This window comes from Mastigoproctus giganteus, chromosome 2, assembly GCF_048544385.1.
Source record: "Mastigoproctus giganteus isolate SK-2022 chromosome 2, ASM4854438v1, whole genome shotgun sequence".
Taxonomy (NCBI): Eukaryota; Metazoa; Arthropoda; class Arachnida; order Uropygi; family Thelyphonidae; genus Mastigoproctus; species Mastigoproctus giganteus.
In genome coordinates this window covers 209,338,588-209,366,384 of record NC_143576.1, presented here as the reverse complement: position 1 = coordinate 209,366,384, position 27,797 = coordinate 209,338,588, and the positions used below count along the sequence as shown (strand labels likewise).

The 27,797-nt window shown below is 36.8% G+C and overlaps 1 protein-coding gene across 1 annotated transcript in view; it reads left to right on the top strand.

The window, feature by feature from the left end:
- The window catches only part of LOC150090021 (protein fantom-like), a 234,503-nt gene that overhangs the window by 177,208 nt on the left and 29,498 nt on the right, over positions 1-27,797 (top strand). Inside the window, exon 23 of the mRNA XM_090390151.1 lies at positions 15,443-15,537. Within this exon, the coding sequence (XP_090246277.1) occupies positions 15,443-15,537 (95 nt within the window). The remainder of the gene's footprint in view (positions 1-15,442; positions 15,538-27,797) is intronic.

Here is a 27,797-nt window from a genome sequence, read left to right as displayed (position 1 = left end):
TTTTTTTTTTTTGTTTTGCTTTTTAATTAGCTTAGTACCATAATTTTCTTCAATTTCTGCAATAATTTTGCGTTGCATTACACTCCTGTATAATGTTTTAAAAACTGTACTCTTTATGATTCCTCAAGGGTTGTATTGTGGACATTATATTTGCTGGAAAAAATACAAGTTTTATGTTGTTCAACTGCGCATTTATATATGTAGGTCAGTTAGCTAAGATAAGCACAATTTTTTATTGACTTGTGATAATTTCCCATTCCTTCAAAAAGTCAATGAAAATTTGTGACATCATCTATGCATTTGTGTTGCTATTGTATTCAGCTCGTAGGTTTTTTTGTCCCTCTGGAAATGCATGAACGCTTACTACTCCCACTTACAAAAAGTTTTTCTTATTGTGTTTGTCACATTGCACATAAAGAGTACAGTCCCTCTTTCTGTTTTTTTCCAGCTTACAAGTTATTTTTGAATTGTTAAGTATGCTTAAGCATTGCTGTAAATTCTTTCAGTAAATTAAGTAAGACATTTTCCATAAAAATTTTTCTAAATCTGAAATACCTTTACCACAAATTCACTCTTTTCCTGTTCAGTTTTTCATTTTCGGTCATTCCTAATTCAGTCAATTTTCTATTCCTTAAAATTTATGCAAAAGAGGCCTTGAAACAAAAGTTTTAATGCAACTTAGGTAGGGCATCATAAGCACTTAGAATTTTGTTATTTTCACTCAAACCTAAATCTCTGTGTTTCTGCAACAGTTCAATTTTTTTTAAAAATAAACAAATAAAAAATCAATATTTGATGGTTGTCAATTGCAAACCAAAGTCTAGTTTATTCACAGAAAAGAAACTGCAGATGCAGTATATAAAAAAAGCACAATGCATTAGATCACATGATCATTTGTAGGAGAATGTAAAATGTATGGACAGCGTAATTAAATACCAATAACAGCTTGTAGATTATTGGAGACTGAAACTTTAAGTAGTGAAGCAGAAAGCATTGTTATTATTAGGTCATATTCAAGGTTATATTGCTGGTTGGATTGCTTCTTTTCCATCACCATATACCAGGAACATTCATTTTCTTGAATGTTCACCTGCTTTTGTTTACATACATATTGTCTGTTGACATGCAGCAGGAAAATCAGGAGCTAAAAGATGCCACTTTTTCAACAAGGTAGGGAACAGGGTTATAAATGCTATTTGGCATGGTCAGGGCTGTAAGCAGTCAGAAAATGACTTAATATGCAATTTTAGGTTTCCTGGAAGGCATCTTTCTCCTTTTTTTTTTTTTTTTTTTTTATGTGAACCCCAAACACGAGAGGTATTAGGACCTATAGTACTTAGTACCGTGCTTGGGTTTGAGGTTAAGAAGACGAAAGAAGATATTTGTTGACATTGGACTTGAACTTCTGTAGATTGTAATTTTCAGGAAATACGTATGAAGGAAGGTTGTTCCAGAAAACGGCAGTTGAATGAATAAATGAGGAAGATGAAAAGTTGGTTCTGTGGGTTTGAAGTTGGACAGTAAATGGATGTTGGCTGGTGGCGGCACGTGTTCGGACTGTTTTGAAAGAGAGAGCAGGAATTATAGAAGCCAATTCAGAAGAACAGTGCCCATGGAAGTATCTGTAGAAGAGGCATGCAGCAGAAACAGTGCGTCTATGAGAAAGCGGGTGGAGAGACTCTGTTAGAGATGAATCATTAATTAACCTAACTGCCCTCTTCTGAATGGAATCAAGAAGCCGGAGAGAGGTTTTGGGGGCACCACCCCAGATATGGGAACAATATTCCATGGCAGGGCGAATTTGCAATTTATACAGAGTGAGCAGCTGTTTGGAAGAAAAGTAACGCCGAGAGCGAAAGAGAAAACCAAGTTTTTTAGATGCAGAGGAAGCAATATTTGTAATGTGCTTGTGCCAAGAGAGATTAGAAGTCAGGGTAATCCCCAAAAGAGATATATCATTTTGCCTAGAAATCGGAGTGTCACTAAAGATAAGCATAGGAGTAGAAGAATCCTTTTTGCGAGATATAAGACAAGACTGAGTTTTAGAAGGGTTGAAATCAACTAAGTTGTCTTTGCCCCACTGGAGAATTACCTGAAGATCGGCATTTAAGGAATTGGTAGCAGATTTTCGAGAAGTTGAAGCTGATTGAGCAGGACAAGGTTTCTCAAAATGGAAAGTTGAATGCAATGTGCTATCATCAGCAAAACTAGGGATAGGATTTCCAGTCAATGGAAGAAGGTCATTGATATACAAGAGGAAAAGAGTGGGGGAAAGAACTGAACCTTGGGGGACACCGGCATTAGTAGAGAAGTTAGAAGACAGAGAGCCATCTACCATCACCCTCAGTGAGCGATCAGAGAGAAAACTGGATAACCAATTACTAAAAACAGTTGGCAAACCATAAGATGGAAGCTTGTTTAGAAGACCTTTATGCCAAACACGATCAAAAGCCTTTGAGATGTCAAGAGCAACTACTTGTGTTTCACCGAACCTTTCCATTGAATTAGTCCATAAATGGGTAACATAAGCCAGAATATCTCCAGTGGATCGACACTGACGGAATCCATACTGGTGATCGTTGATCAGACGGAAGGTTTCTAGGTAGTTTAAGAGTTGGCGGTTAATTGATTTCTCCATTCCTTTAGAAAGAGTAGAAGTAATTGCAATGGGACAATAATTGGATGGGAGAGATTTGTCACCCTTTTTAGGAACTGGCTGGATATGAGCAAATTTCCAAGCAGAAGGAAAAACACCTTTGGAATAAGAAAGTGAAAAAAGGCGGCAAAGAATAGGAGTAAGTTCAGGAGCACAGGTTTTAAGAACAAGTGGAGAAATACCATCAGGATCTGGAGCTTTCTTAGCATCAAGATTCATCAAAATCCTTCTAATATCCTTTTGACGGAAGACCACAGGAGGCATTGAATGGAGCGTGTTGGGAATGGTGGGAGGTGTTTTACCAAGATCATTAATACATGAGCTGGAAGAAAAATGGGATGCTAGAAGGTCAGCTTTATCCTTGGCTGAAGTGGCAACAGAACCATCTGGTTTGGACAGAGGTGGGAGTAAAGATGGGCAAAAGTTGTGGCCAATAGCTTTGGCAAGAGTCCAGAATGCTCGGCTACCATTAGGGCAAGAAGCAAGTTTTCTACTCTTAGCCTGTTCAAACTCTAGTTTGGACAGGTTAATAACTGCTTTACAACTGTTGCGAGCTTTGGTGTAGGCAGAAAATGAAACTGAAGAATTAGAAACAAGCCAATTACGATATGCAACATTCTTCTCTTGGACAGCCTTAGCACATTTATTGGAAAACCAAGGTTTAGATAAAGGACGAGATTTTAAAGTGGAGTGTGGGATAAAGGATTCCATTCCTGCAAGAATAATTTCACTGACACGATCTGAGCAAACGTTGACATCAGAAGTTTTGAAACAGTAATCCGACCAAGGAAAAGAAGAAAAGAAGTCTCGCAGGTCATCCCATTTTGCATTCTTGTAATGCCAAACAACACGTGGTTGGGAATAGCCATGAGATAAAGGTTCCATTGGAGAAGAGACAATCACCAAGTTGTGATCTGAAGTGCCTAAAGGACCTCTCACTTCGACCATGTACTTAGAAGGGTTGTTTGTGAGAAAAAGATCAAGCGTATTGGCTGTATGATTAGGATTGTCCGGTATTCTTGTAGGTAAATGAACAATCTGTGCTAGGTCATTAGTAATTGCAAAAGCCTCAGCATCTCGACCTGCAGGGTCGGTGTGACTAGAAAACAGAAGCCAGCTGGAGTTGTGAACATTAAAATCACCAAGGAAAATTACTTCGCTGTTAGGAAAGTTGGACTGAAGAAAGTCAGGTTGCAAAGAGAGGAAGTCAAAGAGCTCCAAGTGATTAGTGGAGTTGGGAGAACGGTAGAGACAACAGATGAATTTGACACAATGAGGTAGAGAGATTTTAAGCCAGAGAAGATCAAAGAGAGGAGATTCGAAATTGCCAAGTCTCTGACAGGGAATATCAGAACAGACATATGCACAAGTACCACCTTTGAGGCGAAAGGAATCATACAGAGAATAATTTGGGCATCTGAGATGAGCAGTAGATGAATCAACCGATAACTGAGATTCTGTCAGAAAAAGTACATGGGGTTTGGCAGACTGCAAGTGGAAATGGACATCGTTGAGATTAGAATTGAGACCACGTATATTTGTGAAATGAATTAGGAAGTCCTTGGGAGGTTTAGATCTTTTCGCAGATAAGCTTGCTCTATTAGTTTGACAATTCATGGTGTATTCAATAGTAAGGAAAAGTAGGTGGGACATGCTGTATGAAGCAATGAAATTTTTGGATATGGCGTACATGTGGTAAGAATATACCCAGATCCTTGACATAACGTGGCCTCGACAATGCTCCCCGCATACACACTACTCGGACTCCCTCCAGTCACTATCTGGCAGAGTAGAGGCAGCAAGATTATACACTAGCTGATCCGGAAGCTTCCTAGAGAGTTACCAATAGGTTCAGTCCGGTGTACTAACTAGCGGCCGGCCTGCGAACACCGTTTTAGAGCTGTACCCTCGAAATGTAAGGAATATTGGATCTCGCCACGACGTTCATCATAACCTCAAAAGTCATCAATCATACTGCATGATGGAAGAGATAGGGAAAGGTTGACCGGAACTTAGCTCTAGAGACTAAACATGGGTTCCACCATTTCAAGCCTCCAATAAGCAAAGTGGTGGTATTTCACCGGTTGATGAGAGTCATCTACCACCTAGTACTGCCTGGTAACATAGAGGGGCGGCGTTCCTCCATGTGGTGTGGGCACCACACCTCGACCCCTGCTTACGTTGGTTCACACCTGGGTGGTCACCCACCATGTACTTGTGCATGGAGGTTATACCCAGGATTACTAACAGTCCCACCATCTTGAAGGTGCAAGCAGAGGATTTGGCTGTCACAGACCGTCCGGACTTCGCCGAAATTGGGTCCACTTGACTTGAGTGTCACCCGAATATCAGTTTCATCAGCGTTTTAGACTCCCAGATAGCAAGTATAGCTTGTCTGGCATATCTGAGAGAATGTCTGTGACAACCTCAAGGACCATTATTGAAATCTCCTAATTGAAAAAGAAATTATAAAATAAACAATTATATGATTACATAAAGTGGCAGAATTTACAGACATTGTAATGTAAATGGTGTTGGATATTCATTTTTGATTAAAATATGCAGGTGATACAATAACCAATATTCTGGATAATCGAACTAGAAAATTTTCCGGATAATTTTTCTGTCCGGAAAATTTTCTAGTTCGATTATCTAAGATTAAAAATAAAATCTAAGATTAAATAAATTAAATAAATGAGAAAGATCTTTAAATGCTCTTGGTTTTTTCGACTTACCGATAACAAGCATGGACAATCTGTGCATTCCAATGACATTTGCACACATAGCAATTGTAACTCTGTTTTCTCATCTTAAAACTTGGTGCAGGCATTACTCTTTTAGTGGCTAGAGCTTTTCTTGGTAATGCTTTCCATAATAAGCCCATCTCATTAACATTAGAAATGTTTTCTTTCTCGTAATTTGCTTAACTGAAGCGAACTTACTTTTAAAAGACACCACTGTTGATTTGTCTACAGAAAGTTTCTTGTCTTGAATGTCTAGTTCACATATACCATGTCTCAGTTTAAAATTTTTCAGCCAACCAGTGCTTGCCTTAAAATCTTCATTACTTCTTAATTTTCAATTAAAATCTAATGCTTTTTCACACAACATTGGGCCAGACACTGGTTCACCTAAACTTCGCTTCTGAAGAAAACAAAAATAAAATAAAATAATAATAATAATAAATAAAGTGCACTCTCTAAAGCGTCATTTTCAGGTTTCGACATTGTGTTTTTCCTGCTATCCATAATCAACACAAATTCTGTTATAGCATTGGAACTTTTCTTGGTGTCGTAATTGTTAAAATCCCCACATTAAACTCTTTGGAGAGATTTCCTAAATTTTCACCTTTTCTAATTCTATTAATAATTTCCTTTTTTTTGTTGCAATGTTTAAACTATCCATTTTCTTTTCATTCACATTTTACTGTAAAAAATTGAGAAAAATAATAAATCGCAGTTTCTGGCCGATATTGTTCTTACCAAATCTGGAGCTAAACTAATCTGAAATTCACTCATGGTTTCCAGGAAAACCCAGTAGTCTCTGTGATATTTTTCTATTCTAAAGGTCACATAGAATTCTAGGGTTCACAACCATAAAACAATAAAAACAATTTGCAGTTTTCGGTTTATTGGGCTTTTTGTTTGTACAATCTGTTATAAACGGGTAGTAAACTCAATCTTTTGCTTATTAGAATTAAAATTCAATTTGCAAATGTGATCACTATAACCAGCACTTTACTGTACTACCATTAAAAAAAAAGAAGAAAGATCAACCTTTCAAATTATTCCAGATAACTGACGTTCTACTGTATTTTCTTCTTTGAAAATGTAGTTTCTTGTATGTTACTTTAAAAAATTTGCTATTTACCTGATTCAGAAGTCAGCATTGTAAATTAATAAAAATTTTGTTTAACTGTTATTTGGTATATAGCCTGAGAATATCATATCTGTAATCATTACTCATGTTTTTATATGCTCATGTTATAGCATGTTGTATATTGTAGTGATCATTTACATAATGTCCACAAAGTACATAGCAGCTTAGAGTGCTTGACAGCTGTTGTTAGAAACAGGATGTAGAAAGAGCATTCGTAGTGGAAAAACTGGGATTTTTGTAGAGTGAGAAGAGGAGAGAAGAGAGATGGTCTCTTTAAACTTATTAATTGAACAGAGTATTTTTCATAGGAAGGAAATAAGGGGAATTTTTTTTTTTTTTTTTGCAACAATTCATGCCTTATTTCAATTCACCACAAAGTTGCTGAGGCTGAAGCAGAAATTGTATTATTAGTTTTGTTAGATTTTTTCTAAAATAAACATAGTTCTCCATGGATCTGTTGTTTTGTGAACTAAGTCATTTATATGAAGCTAGTTTTCGTAATTAAAGTATGATTAAAGGGTTCAGTTGTCTCATGCAAATCATAAGACTAGGCTTGATAACTAATACAAAGTATAGGTCAATTCATCTTTATCAAAAGCTACTCTGATAAAGCTATCCATGAAATTGAAGGTGCCATATTCACAAGTTAAGGTAACATTACCCATATATTATGCAAGGCCAGTATAGCAAATTGCACATTACAGAAGGTCAGATCAATCATTTTTTCCCATATATGAAGCAAAGTGAAGTCTTAAAAGAAATTCTGGCACCAGAGAAATTGTATCTATAATTTCCAAAAACAGTTAAGGGATTTTAGTGGTGTCAAAAGTTGACTTTAAAAATAAATAAATAAACAAAAAGATAAACTACAATTTTTGCTCAATATGAGCAAATTCTCATATTGAAAGGGATGACAGAAGGGGAAAAAAACCCAATAGGAAGTGTTTATTATTAGTATTAATAAGAAAACCCCAAGCATGAGAGGTATAAGAACTTATAGTACTTAGTACTGTGCATGGGTTGAAGGTTGAGAAGGTGAAAGAAGATACTTGTTGACATTAGACTTAAATTTGTAAAAATTATAAAAATGTGACATAAAACAGGTGTTAACTCTTGAATACCAGTCTTAAGGACAAGTGAAGAAGTGCCATCAGGGCTTTAAGACTTCTTAGCATTGAGATTTTTCAGATTTCTCTTCATTTGTTTCTATTGAAAAAGCACAGGAGGCATTGAGCAGAACGCATTCAGTAGGATAGGAGGTTTACCAAAATCATTAAGTTGGAGGAAGTGTAAATACTAATAAATTAGATTTATCTTTAGATGACAGTGCAATAATTTCATCCAGATGAAAGATGGGTGGAAGTGATTTATGGACAGAATTTACAACTAATAGCTTTGACAAAAGCTATTAGTTCTAAATTCAAACAAATAGCAAGCAAAGACAAATAGCAAACAATTATCCAAATTGTTTGCTATTTGGATAAGAAGCAAGTTTTTTTGTTCTTTGGCTGTTCAAAATTGAGTTTGAATTGATAAATAAGTTTACTACTGTTGTCAGTTTTAGTGCAGACAGAAAATTATGCTGCAGTTTTGGGTTTAGGTCAATTATGATATGTTATCTAGTATAGCAATATAAACTTATGGTAGGGTTCATGTCAAAAATTCCAGTATAATAAGAGAAACAGAAAGGAATATCAGAAGGAATTATCATATAGCCAGCTGTCTTCCTATCTTAATTCCATATTACAAGGGGCATTTGAAAAGTTTGTGACCTGAGTATGAATGGTTTATTTGAGGAGTCTGGTAACACTACTTTTCAACATAGTCCTCTTTGGAGTCAATACACTTTTGACACTGATGCTGCAATGTGTTGATACCAGCTGCAAAGAAAGTTTTCTCTTAGGCCTCCAGGAATAGTAGTAGTAGTGGCATGTGATGCAAGAAAGCAAGTGTATGAGCTTATGCAGCATCAGCCAAAAAAAAAAAATCACACCATTCCCTCCAAATGCCCGTCCAGTTCCTCCTTAAATTTATTTAACCTATCAACCTCCACAATGACAGATGGAAGTTTGTTCCAGGAATTAACCACCCGCTGACTAAAGGCAAATTTCCGCACATCTATTCTACATCTGTCTTTTCTTAATTTGAATTTATGCCCCCGTAGGTTCGTAATCTGAACAAGTGGAAGGATCCCATCAGAATTCAGTGTGCTCAACCCATTTAAGGCCTTATACACCTCAATCAGATCACCGCGCAGGTGCCTAGTCTCCAGCCACTGCAATTTGCAGAACTTAAGCCTCTCTTGGTAAGAGGATCCCTTCATTCCCCTCACCAATCTTGTTGCTCTTCTCTGTAAATGCTCAAGCAAATCTACATCCTTCCTAAAATGAGGCCTCCAGACCTGTACGCAGTACTCAAGGCGTGGCCTGACCATTGCCTTATACAGAGGGACAATCACCTCCTTTTCCCTGCTAGCAAAATTCCTATATATCATTGACAAAACCCCATGACCTGCCCTGGCAGCCTGTCTGCATTGCTCAGAAAACTTCATATCTGACTGCACAATTACTCCCAGGTCTTTTTCATTTTCTACCACCTTAAGTGTAGTACCACACAGTTGGTACGTTTCTCTGGGGTTACTTCTACCCATATGCAGTACTTTGCATTTGTCAAGGTTAAACTTCAGTTGCCACTTCTTAGCCCATCTGCCCAAATTATCTAGATCCTGTTGCAGTAGCACACTGCCATGACTGTCATTAACAACCCTGCCAACCTTTGTATCATCTGCAAACTTCAACATTAAGCCTGATATACCTTCGTCAATATCATTGATAAATATACAAAACAACAATGGACCCAACACCGAACCCTGTGGGACTCCACTAATAACATTAGTCCACGAAGAGCAGCACCCATTGATTACCACCCTCTGTCTTCTCCCACTTAACCATCCTTTTATCCATTGTAGCAACTTACCCTTAATACCATTCTGCTCCAATTTGTACAGTAGTCTTCCATGCACAACAGTGTCAAAAGCTTTCCTGAAATCCAAATATATGATATCAAAATTATTTTTTGCATCCAGTTCCTTTGTGACCACATCATAATAACCAATCAAATTTGTCAGACAAGACTTTCCCTTAACAAACCCATGCTGTGTCTGAATTATTGCTGCAGTCTCGTCTAGATGATCCTGCAATGCATCTTTAACCAGTGACTCCATTATTTTACCCGGAACAGAAGTTAAACTAACTGGTCTGTAATTACTCGTGTCACCCTTCGATCCCCCTTTGTGAATTGGGGATACAGAACTTAAGCCTCTGTACGGAGGATGCGGAAAGGTTAGGGAATGACCACCACATATCCCGGAACAATATGGCCTTAGTTGCTAATGCTCCTAAAAACCAAATAACTATCTAACTAACTTACTTGGCTTTCTTTGGAGGGGAGAAGATCTATGTTTCCACTGTTTAGACTGCTCCTTTGTCTCTGTATGAAATTGATGGACCCATGTCTCATCCATGGTCACAAACCTTGCAAGGGAATTTGCTGGATTTGTTTGAAAATGATGCAAATGTTTACTTCACATGACAACTCTTGTGTCAACAACTTTGTTGGCCATCGTGCTGACATCTTTTTTTTATAGTGAGAAACTGTTATTTTGTGTCAGGCACATTCAAGTGTGATGTCCAAGTGCTGGTGATGTACAAAACTGTCTCTTATCGATCACTCATCACCAGATCATGTGATGAGTGAGTGACGGTATATGTGCAGACTGATGGCACTGCAAATGATTTCTGGAGTGATGGACATTGCAGGTCTTCCACAGATAGCGTGGGTCATTTTCCTGGCTCTCCCTCCCTCATTTAAATTCTGCTGCCCACATCTTAACCATGGAATAGGAAGGGTATCCTTCCCCAATGTTGTAACCATATTCTCATGAATTGCCTTTGGCATTTGTCCCTTTTTTCCCCAAATATTGGATGACTGCATGATGACTGATTTTGTCCATCTTTCCTCATTCATGCAACTTTGTTGACTTCATGACCCTGTAATTAAAAACAGACTTTATTGAAACCGCATGATACTTGGCAGGTTACTATTTGAAGTGGCCTCCATAGCCGAGTGGTCAAGAGAAGGAGTGCAGCAGCACATGCTCTTTAAGTAGACCCGGGTTCAAGCCCCTGACTGCTAAATACGGTCGATCTGTCAATCCGCTCTGGACCAGTGTGGCAGATTATGGTTCATTTCCCTCAACATGAATTGTTGAGGAGGCTTCCATCCTACAGTGGATTGATAACAGCTGCTGCTTACCTTTTACATTAAATTCAGAAATTTTTAACACTGTACCACTACTCTTTCTATTCAGGTCATGAACTTTTGAATCCTCCCCCCCCCCTTATACATTGCATTGAAAGATTGTTCTGATTAGTCTTGTCTTTTGCTTTTATACATAACATAAAAAATGTCACTGAGCTTAATATAACTATCCTTTTGTTGTACAAAAGGCCACTAGAGTTTATTTCAAATTAGATTAAGCGGTGCAGTGTAGCAAAGTAACTCTTATACCAATAAATAGCCATTGTGTCAGAAATTCCCAGAATAATGTGTAAGATGCATATATTAAAATTGGTTTGATGATATTCGATGTCTTGTTGTTGGGGGCCCATTTGAAATTTTCCAGTGGCTCATTCTATCCTATAAATAACTCATTATATAGTTGTGCCATTCATATCATGCATTGCAGTGTTGCCCATAGATGTTCTTATTGTAAATTGTGTTATTTATGAAAATAACCACTCTGTTATTCAGTAAGCAATGGGGATGAGGCTAACTAAGGCCATTACAATGTATGGTGAAGTGGGGTGGGACATACAGATGATATTCTACTCTATATACTATATACTCAGAACTATACTTGCCAAACATGGCAAGTATAGTTCTGCAAATTGTACCTGTCGGGCAGTTGTACCATTGTGAATATGATTGTCAGAAAAGTGACTTGATCCTTTTTTGGATATAATAGATCAGGAACGATGGATTTTATTGATATTCTTCTTTTTGGTTATGCAGTGGGTGACTGTTTTATAGAAAAACATTAGCTATTTATTATTGTCAATTGGTTAGAAATATTTCCAGAAGCATTATTGCACTACATCTGGTGGGTGTGGGAATTTGTGCACATAAGCACATATAGGTCAGTAGACCCAGGCTGGTTTCATCTTGCCTGGGGACGAGCACCAGACTGTAGCTGCCCATGTGTTCGCTGCTCCCTGGTGGTGAAGTGGCCTAGTGTTTCTACACCAACACAGAGAACAAAGGTGGAGATGGGCTACTGCCTTGTGTGTGTGTGTGTGTACGTGTATCATGGTGGCTCCAAGGAACCATGGTTCCTTGGAGCCACCATGATACACGTACACACACACACACACACAAGCACACAAGACCTGGATGATGGAAATGTATATATAATTGTATATAAATCTATGTAAGTTTTGTGTATATATGAATGTATGTAAACTGTGTGTATTAATAAATGGAAAAAAAAAAATTTCATTAAGACCAGGTGGTTATCAATTTATTAATATTCTGATTAGATATTCAATTTCTTGTGTTATGATTGCTAGATTAGAATCTTAATTTCTTTACTATAGCGTAGAATATTTTTAATTAACTGTTTTTGTTAATTGCTTTTCATTTAATATTAATATTTATTTTTCATTCATTGCTATTTTAAGGTCTCAAACATTTTCTAGTATATACAGTGAAACTTCCCTTTAACGGACAGCCATGGGGAACGAAAATTTGTCCGTTAGAGAGAAGTGTCCGCTAACAAGAAGTCTGAGGGAGAGAAAAAAAAAAAAAAAAGAAAGAAAAATCGTTAAACGTTTAATGTAAAATTAAATTAAATTATATACAGATTTTGCACAATATTTTTGTAAATAATATACATACAATTGTGCTATGCATATTATGACTTTATCTTGAGAAAAATACATACAGTAATCACTTATTTTCTTCTGCACCTTCTTCCGGCTGATAATTTTGTTTTCAACATTTGTTTGGAGTGAAGAAACCATTGAAAGTCCTTCAGTATCTTCTTCAGCGGCGAAAAACATTTTTAAACAATTGATTTGTATGAGTGCTTCTTCTATTTTCATCAGTGGTTCGTCATTAATATGTTCTTCGACAGAATGACCTCCTTCCATTTCTTCATCCTCATGAGGAACTTCTTGAAAAATATCGATGATAATGTCGTTGATATCTAGAGCACCATCTTCTGCAGTGAGGTTCGAGTCTATATCTTTGTAGCCAGGGTCACTTGTAGCTGAAGTATCGTACATTATCAATAGATGTTGAAGTTCTTGTTCTTCTTGGTGCTCTACATTGCTGTTCACAACTCAATTTTTGCATTTGAGAAGCCAGACTTTACAAAACAGTTCACGACAGTTTGTTTTCTAATTGCGTTTACTGAAGAGGAAATCCATTGAATCGCATCTAGGATGCTGATTTTCTTTGCAAGGTCACTCGCACATGTTACATCGTTCATGTTTGCAATGAGATGTCTTAAAACATGTTTTCTGTAGTGAAGTTTAAAATTTTTTATTATCCCTTGATCCAAGGGCTCACACTCTGCAGATGTGTTTGGTGGCAGACAAACGATTTGAATGTTGGACAATTCAATGTGCGGGTGAGATGCAGCATTATCCATGAAAAGAATAATTTTTCTGTTTTGACGAATCATGTTTTGGTTAAAGTGACTTATCCATTCGCTCGTGATATCTCGTGTCATCCACGCTTTTTTATTAGACTTCCAGTCAACATTCAAAAGATTCAACTTTATGCCCTTGAAACAACGAGGATTTTGTGGTTTTCCTATAACAAGAGGTTGTTCAAAATCTCCCAGCATATTTGTACACAACAGTACAGTCAAGCGTTCCTTAGAAATTTTACCGCCCTGGTACCGTTTTTTAGACTCATTGTTTTTTCAGGAAGAGCTTTAAAAAACAACCCTGTTTCGTCACAGTTGTAAATATCCTTAGCTTCAAAATCACGACATAAATCTTCCACTTTTAATGGTCCACTCTGTTACAACCCCAGTATCAACAGATCCACCTTCACCACTTACGGTTTTCCAAGAAATGTTATGCCGCATTTTGAACTTGTCTAGCCATCCCACAGAAGCTTTGAACTCATTTACTCCCATAGATTTCGCAACCTCCAAAACCTTTTCCCTAATAATAGGCCCATTAATGGGAATATTTTTAGCACGTGCGCGACAAAACTACTCATACGTAACATTGTCAATTTGAAGTCCAACAGTTTTCGGGAATGATTTTTGAACCTGATCATTTCGGTTCATTTTTTTTTCTTTAGGATGTCGCTTACCTGCGTCTTCCCGATTTTGAATTTTGCAGCGAGATTGCGAACACTATTTTTTTGCCGATCATACTCATTAATGAGTTCGACTTTATCTTTTAAAGTTAAATGTTTACGAGAAGACATTGTGCACTTCACACGACACTGAACAAAACTGAAAACTGAAACTCAAAAGACGAAAGGCCGACCAAATTCCACCCCCCTGCACCACCGAATTCATCAGAAGTTTTACACGTACCTTAAAATTCTTGAAAAAGGGTTTAGAACCGTGACATAAACCTCGATAAAATTCAGAGAATCGGAAATAGAAAATAAACACACGATTGAGGCAATACGTGGAAGAACAGTTCCTAGAAAAAGGGCCGTGAGCTCTCCCGCAGTCCGTTATGGGGAGATCAAATTAAGTGCTAATATAAACGAAACAGTGCAGATTGCCTGTCCGCGTCCGTTACAGAGAATGTCCGCTAGACAGAAGCTGAAAACACATTAAAACCAATAGAGGTGAGTTGGGGAATTTGAAAATGTCCGTTGTAGAGAGATGTCCATTAACGAGAGGTGTCCGTTAGGAGAAGTTTCACTGTATATGCTTTTCTCTCTACATAACATTTATACAAAACTTGTATATCAATAAAGTTATGATCAAAATTGTTCTTAAAACTGCTGTTCAGTTGTGGGCACTGGACTTAAAATTTTACATTACTTATAATAAAGTTATTAGTAATTAAATATCTTGACATAATTATTCATTTATTTGTATTGTACAGTTTTAATGAAAGAACATTTATATTTAATGCAGTAATTCATGTAAAAAGCTGTATTTTATTTGTTACATGATTTAATTTAGCTCACACACACACACACACACACACACACACACACACACACACACACACACACACACACACACACACACACACACCGGGTAAAATATGTGAGATTTTGTACAACCTTTTAAAATTTGATAATATAAACCAGAGCTGTGATGCTCAATCTCAATACGTTTTACATTGATTTCAATATTTGTAAAAGAATAAAAGAAGTTTACCTCAATATGATACGTAGAGCACTTCCATGTAATACTCTCCAGAAATTAAAATAAATATAACATTACAGTAAAAAATAAATTGAAAACAATTAATTGAACACAATTAAAAACAATTGAATGCAATTATAAATTAATTAAAAGAATTTAACATCAATTTTGCAAAATGATTTTCCTTCCTGAAGCTGAAAATACTATTCAACTGTATGTGGTGATCACAGGAATGAAAATTTAAAAAGCGTTGTCAGCTTCAGGAAGGAAAATCATTTTGCAAAATTGACGTTAAATTCTTTTAATTTATTTTTAATTGTGTTCAATTAATTTTTTTATTGTTTTGAATTTATTTTTTACTGTAATGTTATATTTGTTTTAATTTCTGGAGAGTATCATATTGAGGTAAACTTCTCTTATTCTTTTACAGAAAATCTTTTGAAATACATACTTTACATTTTATATATACTTTAGTTCTATTTTGCTATTTATAGGTGTCAAAGATGGTCAAACTGGTGTTATATATGGTACTTTAGAGTATTGGGTGAGATTGCATGTTCCAATGGAACAAGCTATAAGGTTATATAAGGTAGGGATAACTATTTTATTGTTTATTTAACACATCTGATTTTTACCTCAACTTTTATTATATTATTGGTATATTTTGTTTATAACTATACAGTCATACCTCGGTTAACGTTACCTCTGATAATGAAGCTTCGATATAACAAAGTCTGCAATTTCAAGCCCCATTTAACATAAAAAATATTCCAATTTAAGGCCAACGCCCGACAATCATCCGATTGGTGACTGAGGGCTACTCGTTACGTACTCATGAGTGCTCCTGAGCTGTGGGTGTGTCTGTTATAACAGTTTTGTGCGTCATTTGCCTAATTTAGTCGTTGTTTACACTTCATAGGGTGTGTTTCAGTGTGGTGCATTGCAATACATGATTGACATTGTTTCAGTGTGGCGCATTGCATAATGTAGATTTTGTAAATTTTAATAGAAATAATTTTTTTTTGTTAAAATGTCAGAATCAAAGAAAAGAAAAGCAATTTCTTTGGAAACTAAACTAAATATCGTACGACTTGTTGAAAGCGGCAAAAGAAAATCCGATGTGGCACATTCTTTAGGATTAGCGCAATCAACTTTAACAACCATACTAAGTCAATCAGAAAAAATAAAACAGTCTGCTCAGAATTGTACAGATGTGACAGCGGCAAAATTAACTCGCTTAAGGAGTCCAATTTTATATCACATATTTAAATAAATACACCAACCGTTTTGATTAAAATAGTTTAATACTGTAAAAATATAAAAATATAAATATAATAAAATGTACCAAGCGATACAGTGGATACTGTAAAATAATATTTACAAAACTGATTTACTATAAAATAAAATAAAATTTATTACGAAAATGTTTAAGATACAATAAAATATGAAAATTAAAAGCGATAAAACAATGATTGTAGCTTTCGTGGGCATCTGCCTCCTTTCTCAACAACAATGCTACTTGGCAACACATCCTTTAGTATCAGGTTCACGGCACCCAGGGCTGACCAGGCGCATGTTCAGTATTACTTTCAACTGCGCCAGAACCAGAAGTGGCTCAAGAATGTGGAAACGCGAAGCGCTCATCTCTTGCAAGGACTACAGCTTCCAAGATGGGGTGGAGCCGAGCACCCCTATCCCTATTCATGCTACTCTTTTCGGACGAGCCAATCCACAAACTCTCCAACCACTTATGGTCCCGAACCTGTGTGCCAGGTCAAGGATGACAGCATTCTCGGGGGAGACTTGGTGCTGTTTTTCCCAATAATGCTCAGCAATCGCGGACTTATTGAACTCTGTGGTCTGTATGGCTCTCATGTGTTCCCCCAGTTGGTCTTTTAGTCGCCCGATATTTGTAAAAGAATAAAAGAAGTTTACCTCAATATGATACGTAGAACACTTCCATGTGATACTCTCCAGAAATTCCATCCTGTCTCCCGCTACATAATACTCCCCACAATCCGGGCATCTGATCTCATATATAACCCCGCTACTAGAGGCCCTAGCAATGGGGTCTTTGACCTGTGACACTACCGTGTGCAACCTCCGGCTCAGAAGCTGCACACAGCGTGCCTGAAAGTCACGAAGCATCCTTGCAATACGATCTGATAAGCCCGGATAGTAAGGAATATAAACTGTGGAACGGACAGTGTTGTTTCATGATTAGATTGCACACCTCTACTATATTTATCAATGACCCTCTGGGGGTAACCGCATTTTATAAGTTCCATCCTGACTTGCTCAGTTTCTTTCTCTCTCTCCTCAGAGGTACTACAATGTGTCCTAACCCTACCCAAAAGTGCCCTGGAAACACTATTTTTATGCTGCGCTGACCTGTAATGGGTGTACTGGCTCCTACACATTGGTTTCCTAAAGATTGTAGTTCTAAGCCTAGAGCCTTCTCTGTACACCATTACATCCAGGAATGGGAGGGTACCATTCACTTCTACCTCTGAGGTAAACTGTATGAAAAGAGAAACCATTGAGAAAACTAACAACATCCTCCTCTCTCCCCTTCTGTACCATAGTGAACCTGTCATCCACGTATCTTTTCCACCTACGCATTGGGAACTCTGAGTTTGCAAAAATCCTATTCTCTAATTCTTCCATTGCTAGGTTTGTGACAGTTGTGCTAATCGGAGAACCCATAGCTGTGCCGTGAACCTGCTTGTACATTACTCCTTGAAATACTAAGGTGGTACTCATCATCATCAGCCGTTTTCAATCCACTGCAGGATGAAGGCCTCTCCAGCAACTTTCCAGTTCCTTCTGTTTTGAGCACTGACCATCTATTTACTACCTACAAACTCATGAATTTCATCTATCCATCTCCGCCTTTGTCTTCCAGGTTTTCTTCTAGTTCCTCTTGGATACCATTCTGTTATTTTCTTAGTCCATCTGTCATCATGTCTTCGAGCTATGCGTCCTGCCCAAGACCACTTTAGTTCTTTAGTTTTGATAAGAATGTCCTTTACTTGAGTTTGCTACCTAATCCATGTGTTTCTCTTCTTATCTAACAGTCTGATTCCCAATATAATTCGTTCCATTCTTCGCTGTGTAGTTCTCAGCTTCTCTTCCATTCTTTTGGTGAGTGCCCAAGTTTCACTTCCATAAGTCATGGTGGGGAGTATACATTGGTTCATTATTTTACATTTCAGACAAACTGGGATATTGCTCTTCAGTATGTGACTATATTTCCTGAATGCTATCCATCCAAAATTTATTCTTCTCTTGACTTCCAGCCATTTATCATTATTACAGCTAATAACTTGTCCCAGATAAGTATATGACTCCACCTTTTCAATTACTGCTCCTTCAATCATTATTTCCCTTTCTGTGGCATACTTGTTCATCATTACTTTTGTTTTAGCCATATTCATCTTTAGTCCAAAATCCTTACTAGCTGTGCATAACTGATTAAGATTTTCCTCTAATTCTTTGGGATCGTGGCTTATGACCACAATGTCATCTGCAAATCGTAAATGGTTTAGGTACTCTCCGTTCACATTGACTCCTTTCTGCGACCAGTCTAATCTTCTGATAGCTTCCTCAAGGGCAGCAGTAAACAGCTTCGGAGATATTGTGTCTCCTTGTCGAACTCCTTTCTCAATTTTAAATTTCCTACTGTCTTTGTCTAGTCTAATAAAGGAGGTAGCACTCTCATATATTTCCTTCAAAATCATAATATATGGGGTATCTATGCCTTGTCTTTCCAGTGCCCGAAACTTTGCCTTATGCTGTATGGAGTCAAATGCCTTTTCATAATCCACAAATGCCAGGCATAATGGTGTTTTATATTCATTTGCTTTCTCCATTAGCTGTGATATTACGTGAAGGTGATCCATAGTTGAGAAACCTGTCCTAAAGCCAGCTTGCTCTTTCGGTTGATTCTCATCAAGTATTCTTTCTAATCTGTTAGTAATGACCCTTGTGAACAACTTGTAGATGTGGGATAACAAGCTAATTGGTTTATAATTTCCAATTTCTGATTTATCTCCTTTCTTATGCAGCAAAACTATGATTGCATTATTCCACTGCTTAGGCGTCACACCTTTTCTAATGCACTTTGTGAAGAACCTTGCCAGTTTTTGTGTTATGTCTCTTCCTCCCAATTTTAACAACTCTACAGTAACTTCATCTTCCCCCGGGGCTTTCTGATTCTTCATTTTCTTCAATGCATGTTCTACCTCATCAGGAAGAATATTGGGTATGTCATATGTGTTGCTACTTTGAAATCCATCTTCCCCACTGCTGGCATCATTCCCCTGCTCCTTGTATAATTCTCTATAGTAGTCTTCTGCTATTTGAATTATGCCTTCTCTGTTGTTTATAAGTACACCATCGCTATTCTTCAGTTTCAGTATCATTTGTCTTTCTGTATTACTGCTCATGGCTGCTGATTTAAATCCTTTTTAATGCTTGTTCTACTTTTCTTGTGTTAAATCTTCTTATGTCCTCTCTGAGTCTCTTTCTAATGGCTTTGCATAACTCAGTATACTCAATTTTCTCCTTGTCAGTGTTTATCTTGCTCTTCATTTGTCGTCTTCGGTTCATCATGACAAGTGTTTCTTGACTAATTTTTTCTTCTTTGGATTTCTTTTTCCCTATAGGTTTCTTGGGCTTTATCACTTTCAGAAAGTTGTAATATTCCTCGTCAATATCTTGGTCCTGAGCAGTCTGCAGAAGCTCAAACTTGTTCTTAAGTTCCAGTACATACTGCTTTTTCTCCTCTTCTGTTATCTCAAAGACCTTTGTATTATTTACTCGAGTCAGTTTTTTCCTTTCCTTTCCTTTCCTTTCCTACATCTATATCAAGTGTACATCTTACCGTTCTGTGATCACTTCCAACATTTACCTTATTCAGGACAGTAACATCATTCACAATATATCTTCTGTTAGTGAGGATGAAGTCGAGTTCATTAGTAGTTAATCCATTTGGACTCTTCCATGTCCACTTTCTGTTCACCCTTTTCTTGAAAAAAGTGTTCATTACTGACAGTCCTTGAGATTCTGCAAATTCCACAAGTCTTTCACCTCTTTCATTTCTTTCACCAATTCCAAAATTTCCTATAGTTCCCCTTTCTGCACTGTTTTGTCTTTTTCCAACCTTAGCATTGAAGTCCCCCATAATAATAGTGTAGTAGGTTTTCTGCTCATCTAGAAGACTCTCAATTTCGGTGTACATTTCTTCAACCTCTTCATCATCATGGCTCGATGTTGGTGCATAAATCATTATAATCTTTAGCTTGTACCTCTTAGAAATCTTGAGTATTAGTCTTGACACCCTTGGTGATGTACTTCTGAATTCCAAAATGTTGTTTTTAAAGTCTTTATGGACCAGAAACCCAACTCCACCTTCACTCCTTTCACTGTTTCCATTGGTGTACAGCAGATTTCCACTTGATAAACTTATAAGTGATTCATTTCTTCTTCCTGTTTCAGACAAACCGATGATATTCCAATTCACATTTTCTAATTCCTTTTCCAGCTCTAATATCCTGTCTTCACCGATGAGTGATCTAACATTATAACAGGCCAAGTTCAGTTTCCGTGCATGGCAGCCTGGTCGTACCCAGAGATTCTTAGCACCCTCTGCTTCCACTCTGTTCCTCTTGCTGCCGTAAGAGGGAGAGTGAAAGCTGCTGGGGACTGAGGGCCATTCATTTTGATGTGCTGTCTTATGCTGAAGGGTTTGGTCTTTTCCTCTTCACGCTGACCAGGCGTCTTGAAGAGAACCACTCTACACGTTCGTTGCCACCTAAGTGATGTAACAGGGCTTACCATCGGGAAGGTGTGCATGAGTGGATTTTAGGGAGGCAGACCAACCGGACTTCTCCTAAATCTTCTGTAGTAGAGAGATATTGGATCCATCAGTGTTTTAGGCTGAGTGTCTGATAACACACAGGATACCTGTTCCCCTCTAGAGAGGCATAACTCTACGCCACAACATATATCCTCCAAACTTAAATGAGATCTGGCACTTAAGGTATTATGATTCTGCAGGGCTAACTTTACATATTCCACCCCATGTACTATGGGGATACAAGTAAATAATGATATTACATCTAATGACATCATTACCTCATTCTCTTCTACATTTTGGTTCTTTACAAAGCTCACAAATTCCACACTATCTTTGATAACAAACACAGATCGTCCCACTATAGGGGAAATCAGCTGCACCAGAAATTTTGACAAAGCATAAGTAGGGCTACCAATAAACTCAGAGGCCTTTTTGAGGATAAAGTCCAATTTTAAAAAAAATGGAAAAAATGTTAAGTTTGTGGATAGATGATATGTCACAACATCATATGCCTTTAAGTCAAATGCTGATTCAATAAAAAGCATTATTTTTGTTTAATCACCTGAAATCTAAACAAACTGAAGAAATTACAGAAAGTTTTGGGGCTTCTCGTGGTTGGTTCGAGAAATTTAAAAAATGGGCCAGGATTCATAGTGTAAAATTAACAGGAGAAGCTGCAAGTGCAGATGTTGAAGCTGCAAATAAGTTTACAGAAAAACTAAAGGAAATAATTGAATGTGAAAATTTTCCACCAAATTTGGTGTTCAATGTTGGCGAAAGTGGTTTGTTCTGGAAACGGCTACCATCAAAAAGCTTAATTTCTATTGAAGAAAAATCAGCTGCTGGGTTCAAAGCAGTCAAAGTTTAATGTTACTGTTTGGATCAAATGCCTCTGGCAATTATAAATTAAAATTGTTATTAGTTTATCATTCAGAAAATTCGAGGGTGTTAAAAGGTAACATAAAAATGAATTTACTTGTAATATGGAAAGCAAATAGAAAAGCGTGGGTTACCAAGGAGTTATTTACTGATTGGTTTGTTAGCCACTTTTGTTCTGAAGTAAAATGGTATTGTCAAAAAAACAACTTTGAAGAAAAAGCTCTTTTGTTGTTAGACAATGCTCCGGGACATCCTACTGATTTTAACACGTTGGACACATGCATTCCTGTCAAAGTTATGTTTCTTCCAGCAAACACAGCTTCCCTGATACAACCATTGGATCAGGAAGTAATAGCATCATTTAAAGCTTATTATCTGCATCAAACATTAAGCAATTTAACTGAACTAGAGGATAAAGAGGAAATGACAGTTAAAACTTTTTGGAAAAACTACACCATTAAAAACAATTGAAAACATTGATAGTTCTTGGAAAGAAGTCACTAAGAAATGCTTAAATGGAGTTTGGCACAAAATATGGCCAGAAGTTGTACTAGAAGAAGAAAATAACATCCAAGAAATTAGAAATGAAGTTATCCAGATGGCTCAATCAATAGGTCTTGAAAATGTCGATGAAGAGGATGTTAGAAATTTAATGCAGAAGATGATGGTTTTTCGGTGGAAGATTTAAAAAACCTTGTTAGCGGCAAAGTTAAAGAAGTTCCTGCCAAAAAAGTGTTAACAACCAAAGATTTAAAAAGGTGCTTAAATGACATTGAAAATGTTTTAAATTTTTTTAGTGAAAATGATCCTGATTTAGGAAGAAGTGTTATTGTTAAGCGATCAGTGTTAAATTCAATAACTCTGTATAGACAATTGTTAAATGAAAGAGAAAAAAAGCATAAACAGTCAACTTTAGACTCATATTTTAAAATGTGATTTCACTTTGTATGTAAGTTGACTGTTTATTTAATAAAACTTTTCTTTGTTCGAAAAAAAGCTTTTCATTTTCTTTACGTAGGAACGTATCCCTATTCTGGCCATAGTATTTTTACCTCTGAAAATGAAGTTTCGTTTAATGAAGTAATTTCGTGGAACGCATCCTATTCGTTAATCGAAGTATTAGTGCAACCTTAATTATCTGTGCTAATGATAGAGTAAGATGTTGATTAATCAAAAAGAACAGTTATTCAAAAAATACAATTTACTCATAAGAATTTCAAAATTTGTATGCAGTACAGGTATATCTATTCCTGCTTATAATCAGTTACAAAAGGTATTAATTTATTCATGGGAAATGCAAAGTTGTATGTAAAGCACAGTGAATACACTTACAAGAGAAAGTGAGTACATTTACCTTTGCATTTTTTAAAATAATAACACTGGGTAAAATTACTTTACAGGAAATAATGATATTGGCTTCTTTTTTTAATTTTTTTTATATGGAAATGCTGTTTCATGTATTGTGAAATATATAGCTGATTTAAGTATACAATTTTACATACATTGTCTTACATTGTTTATAGACCTACATTTCTGAGATTGAGAGCAATATCCATTGTTGCAAGGGCAGTATTTTATTTATTTTTTTCTGAGAACGAACACTCTGGATAACTGCCATCACATTCTTCAAAATTTTCAACTTCAGCCAAAGTAGAAGGTTTATTTGTCAGATGTCTGAACACAATCTCATTGTCATATCTTCTTTGATGCTGATCCCATTTTTGATCAATATCAAACCTCTGATTAAGATCCAAATCCTAATTTGGTTCTTCCACATTTTGGGAATTGGAAATATCTTTCACTCATTGAAGGCAGCTTTCAGTAGTGGATTCTCTTTCCATTTTGATATCTTCTGATGACAAATTTTGGTTTAATATTTTTCTCCATATCTGCTCAATAGTGGTAACTTGTTCAAGACTTCCCCAGCAGAAAACATTGTACATTTTATCATTCACATTTTTAATGTCTTTTTTAAATCATCATCTTACTCCGCAGTGAAATTAAAATTATTTTGTCAGTATCATGTCTTCAAGCACTCTGACTCCTGGTCCATGGGCTGTATTAAGGAAGTTACTTATGGAGGTAAATAATGTATGAATATTTATCCATCCTAAGTGATCAGCACTGACTTATTTGGATAAGGGGCAAGTTGCTGCAATGGATAATGGGATGGTTGAGTGGTAATAAATGGACACTGCTCTACGTGGACTAATGTGATTAGTGGAGTCCCCCAGGGTTTGGTGCTGGGCCCATTGCTGTTTTTTGTATTTATCAATGATATCGATGAAGGTATATCAGGCTTAATGTCCAAGTTTGCAGATGATGCAAAGGTTGGTAGGGTTGTTAATGCTACTGTAACAGGACCTAGAAAAGATAGGCAGATGGGCTGAGAAGTGCCAACTGAAGTTTAATATTGACAAATTTCAAAGTACTGCATATGGGTAGCAGTAACCCAAGAGAAACATACCAACTGTGTGGTACTACACCCAGGCAGGTGGAGAATGAAAAAAACCTGGGGCAATTGTGCAGTCAGATATGAAGTTCTCTGAACAGCTTAGACGTGCTGTCAGAGCAGGTCATGGAGTTTTGTCAATTATATAGGAATTTTTATAGCAGAGACAAGGAGGTGATTATACCTTTGTATAAGGCAATGGTCAGATCACATCTTGAGTACTGTGTGCAGGTCTGGAGACCTCATTTTAGGAAGGATGTAGTTGCTAGAACAAGTACAGAGAAGGGCAACGAGATTGGTGAGGGGAACAAAGGGGTGCACTTACAAAGAAAAGCTCAATTTCTGCAAGTTGCAGCATCTGTAGACTAGGCACCTGTGAGGTGATCTGATTGAGGTGTATAAGGTCTTGAATGGTTTGAGCAGGCTCAATGCTGATGGGATACTTCCGCTTGTCGGATTAAGAGCCTGAGGGGGCATAGATTCAAATTGAGGAAAGACAGTTGTAGAATAGATGTGTGGAAGTTTTTCTTTAGCCAGCAGGTAGCTGATTGCTAGAAAAGACTTTTGTCAGTTGTTATGGAAGTTGATAGCTTAAATTAATATAAGGCTGAACTAGACAAACATTTGGAGTGACCAGATGGGTGAAATGGGAAGGTTTTTTTTTTTTTTGGCTGATGTTTTATAAGCTTGCTTTCTTGCATCATATGAAGTATCTTGGTTGATCCAAGATTTGTATTGATTATGGGAAAAATTTAATATCCATTCTTTTTAAATTAAAGAAAATAAAAATAGATAAAAAAAAATTATTTTTATTTCCTGGATGGCCAAGGCCAGAAGGTTTTCAGATACATTGGAACTGCTTTATTGCATCAGATTTACCAGCACAACAGCTGATAATTTTTTTCCCCTTGGACCTTCAAACTGCCCAATTCCATGCTATTTTTTGAAGTTCGTTAGCCAGTCTTATTGAAGCAGAAAATGGTTTGGCAATTGTTATTTGTTTGTGGAACCACCAGGCTTTCTCTAAAAGCACTACAAATTGGCATGGCTTCTGTACTTACTCTCCATGGCAGCTTAATTGATACAATATATCACCATCTGTCACTTGTTTGGATTCAATTCCCATTGAAACCAAATTGAAATCTACTGCAGATCAGCTAACTGCAAGGCTGCAGTTTGCTTATCTGTAGTAGAGGCCCCTATGAGTTAGCTTGGGTTTTTTAGCCAGCATAACATGAAAATTGACCTATGAGCACACACTTTTATGGACAATACACATATGATTATGAGCGTATGCTTGCGGATTTCTGCTGGGACCCCTCACAAAGTGAAGCATCCAGCTAGGGAAGACATGACTGTTTCAAGGTCTTCCTCTCAGAAGTTCTGTAAAATGTATCTGACAATGAAATAGTTCACATTTTAACAATTCACTTTTCTTTTTCTTATAAATATCTCACATGATTTTTGTGCCAATTCCATGTGTGGCAGCTAATTTAGAAGCACTTCCCACTCTTTCAATTCATTCAGCAGTTTTAAATTTATTGCTAAATCAAAACAACACTTCTTCATTTAGTTGAAAGTTCTATAATGAAATGAAATACAGAGTATAAAAACGGACTGAAACTTTAATGCCATTTCAACATGAAAACAGTCATACAAGATGTAAGAAGGAGTTCACTTATTGTGAACTCCAGTACATATATCTTATAAATACAAATAAATACTGTAATCTCCTCTTTATAGCAAGCCAATTCAAGTATCCACTAGCTTCTGAGGATAAAGAAAAATAATGATGCTGTCAAGCCAAAAAGTTAAATAACATTTAACCCTTTATGAGGTTATGTTGAAAGTATAATACCGGCAGGTGTGTTGGTGAACTTTTTTCATAATTATTATGTTTGAAATAGTCATGAAATAATTCGAATTGTTCACTCTTTTTGAAGCTACCTTTATTTTCTGTCTGTTATGAGCACAATTGTGAAAATCCATTTTTTCTGTTTAAAACTGTGTATATTTTTAATTATTTTTTTTTAAATTACCCTTTCCCCCAGATGGACTTTACACATACCCTTTAGATATGTTTTTATGACTTATTTTTTTAACACCTACATTTGTATGTTATCTTCACTGCCAGTGAGCAAAATTACAAGAATTTAAAAACCTGTGTAATTCAAAATGGGAAGCATTCAAAGAATTAATCTTGGAAGCTACTAGGCTTTATATACCAACTAAGAAATATTGTTCAAGGTTTAGGCCTAAATGGATGTCAGATGAACTAATGAGACATGTGGCAGAGAAGAAAAATGCATGGGATACATATAAATTAATGGGCGACATGGAAGCCCATGATAGATATAAGCTGGTCTGTAACCAAGTCACAAAGGAGATTAGGCAGGCAAAGGCAGATTATGAGAAATCTTTGGCAAAAAATGCAAAGAAAAACAGCAAAGAGTTCTTTACCTATGTAAACTCTAGAAGGAAAGGGATGAATCAGATTGGTCCACTGGATATTGATGGTTCAACTGTTGATGATCCTGCTCAGGTGGCTAATAAACTAAATGGGTATTTTGCATCTACATTCACACATGAGGAGTTATTCTGGGAGGGGAATGCCAGAGGTGAATTAAACTCTGGCAGTGAGCTAGATGATTTTTTAATAACTGAAAGCAAAGTGGAGGAGAAATTATTGAAGATAAACATAAGAAAGGCATCTGGGATGGATGGGATCTATTCAGTTATATTAAAGGAGGCAGCAAAGGAAGTAAGCAAACCCTTAGTCATAATTATGAGAGCTTCCTTTGACTCAGTGGAGGTACCCATGGACTGGAGATGTGCAAATGTGACCCCAATTCACAAAGGAGGATCAAAGGGCGACTCAAGTAATTATAGACATGTTAGTTTAACTTCTGTTCCAGGGAAATTAATGGAGGCACTGGTTAAAGAAGCACATCAGGATCATCTAGACAAGACTTCAGTTATAGCTCGGACACAGCATGGTTTTGTTAAGGGGAAGTCTTGTCTGACCAATTTGAATGGATACTATGTGGTCACAAAGGAACTGGATGCAGGGAATAACTTTGATATCATATATTTGGATCTTAGAAAGGCTTTTGATACTGTTGCACATAGATGACTGCTGCACAAATTGGAGCGGTGTAGCATTGGAGGCAATAGACTTCCATCCCTTGTAGTGGAGGTTGATAGCCTAAATAAGTTTAAGGCTCAACTGGACAGGTATTTTGAACGAACAGAGGGGTGAAGTGGAAGTGGTTTTTTTTTTTTTTTTTTTGGCTGATGCTGCATAAGCTTGTTTTCTTGCATCAAATGCCTCTACTAATGCTAATGCTAATGCTAATTGCTGCTATGGATAAAGGGATGGTTGAGTGGGAGAAGACAAAGAGTGGTAATCAATACACACTAATGTTATTAGCGGAGTCCCTCAGGGTTCAGTGTTGGGTCCATTGTTGTTTTCTGTATTTATAAATGATACTGATGATGGTATATCAGGCTTAATGTCCAAGTTTGCAGACGATATGAAGGTTGGCGGTGTTGTTATGGACACTAATGAAAGTTGAGCAGATGGGCTGAGATGTGGCAAATGAAGTTTAATATTGACAAATGTAAAGTACTACGTATGGGAAGCAATAACCCCAGGGTA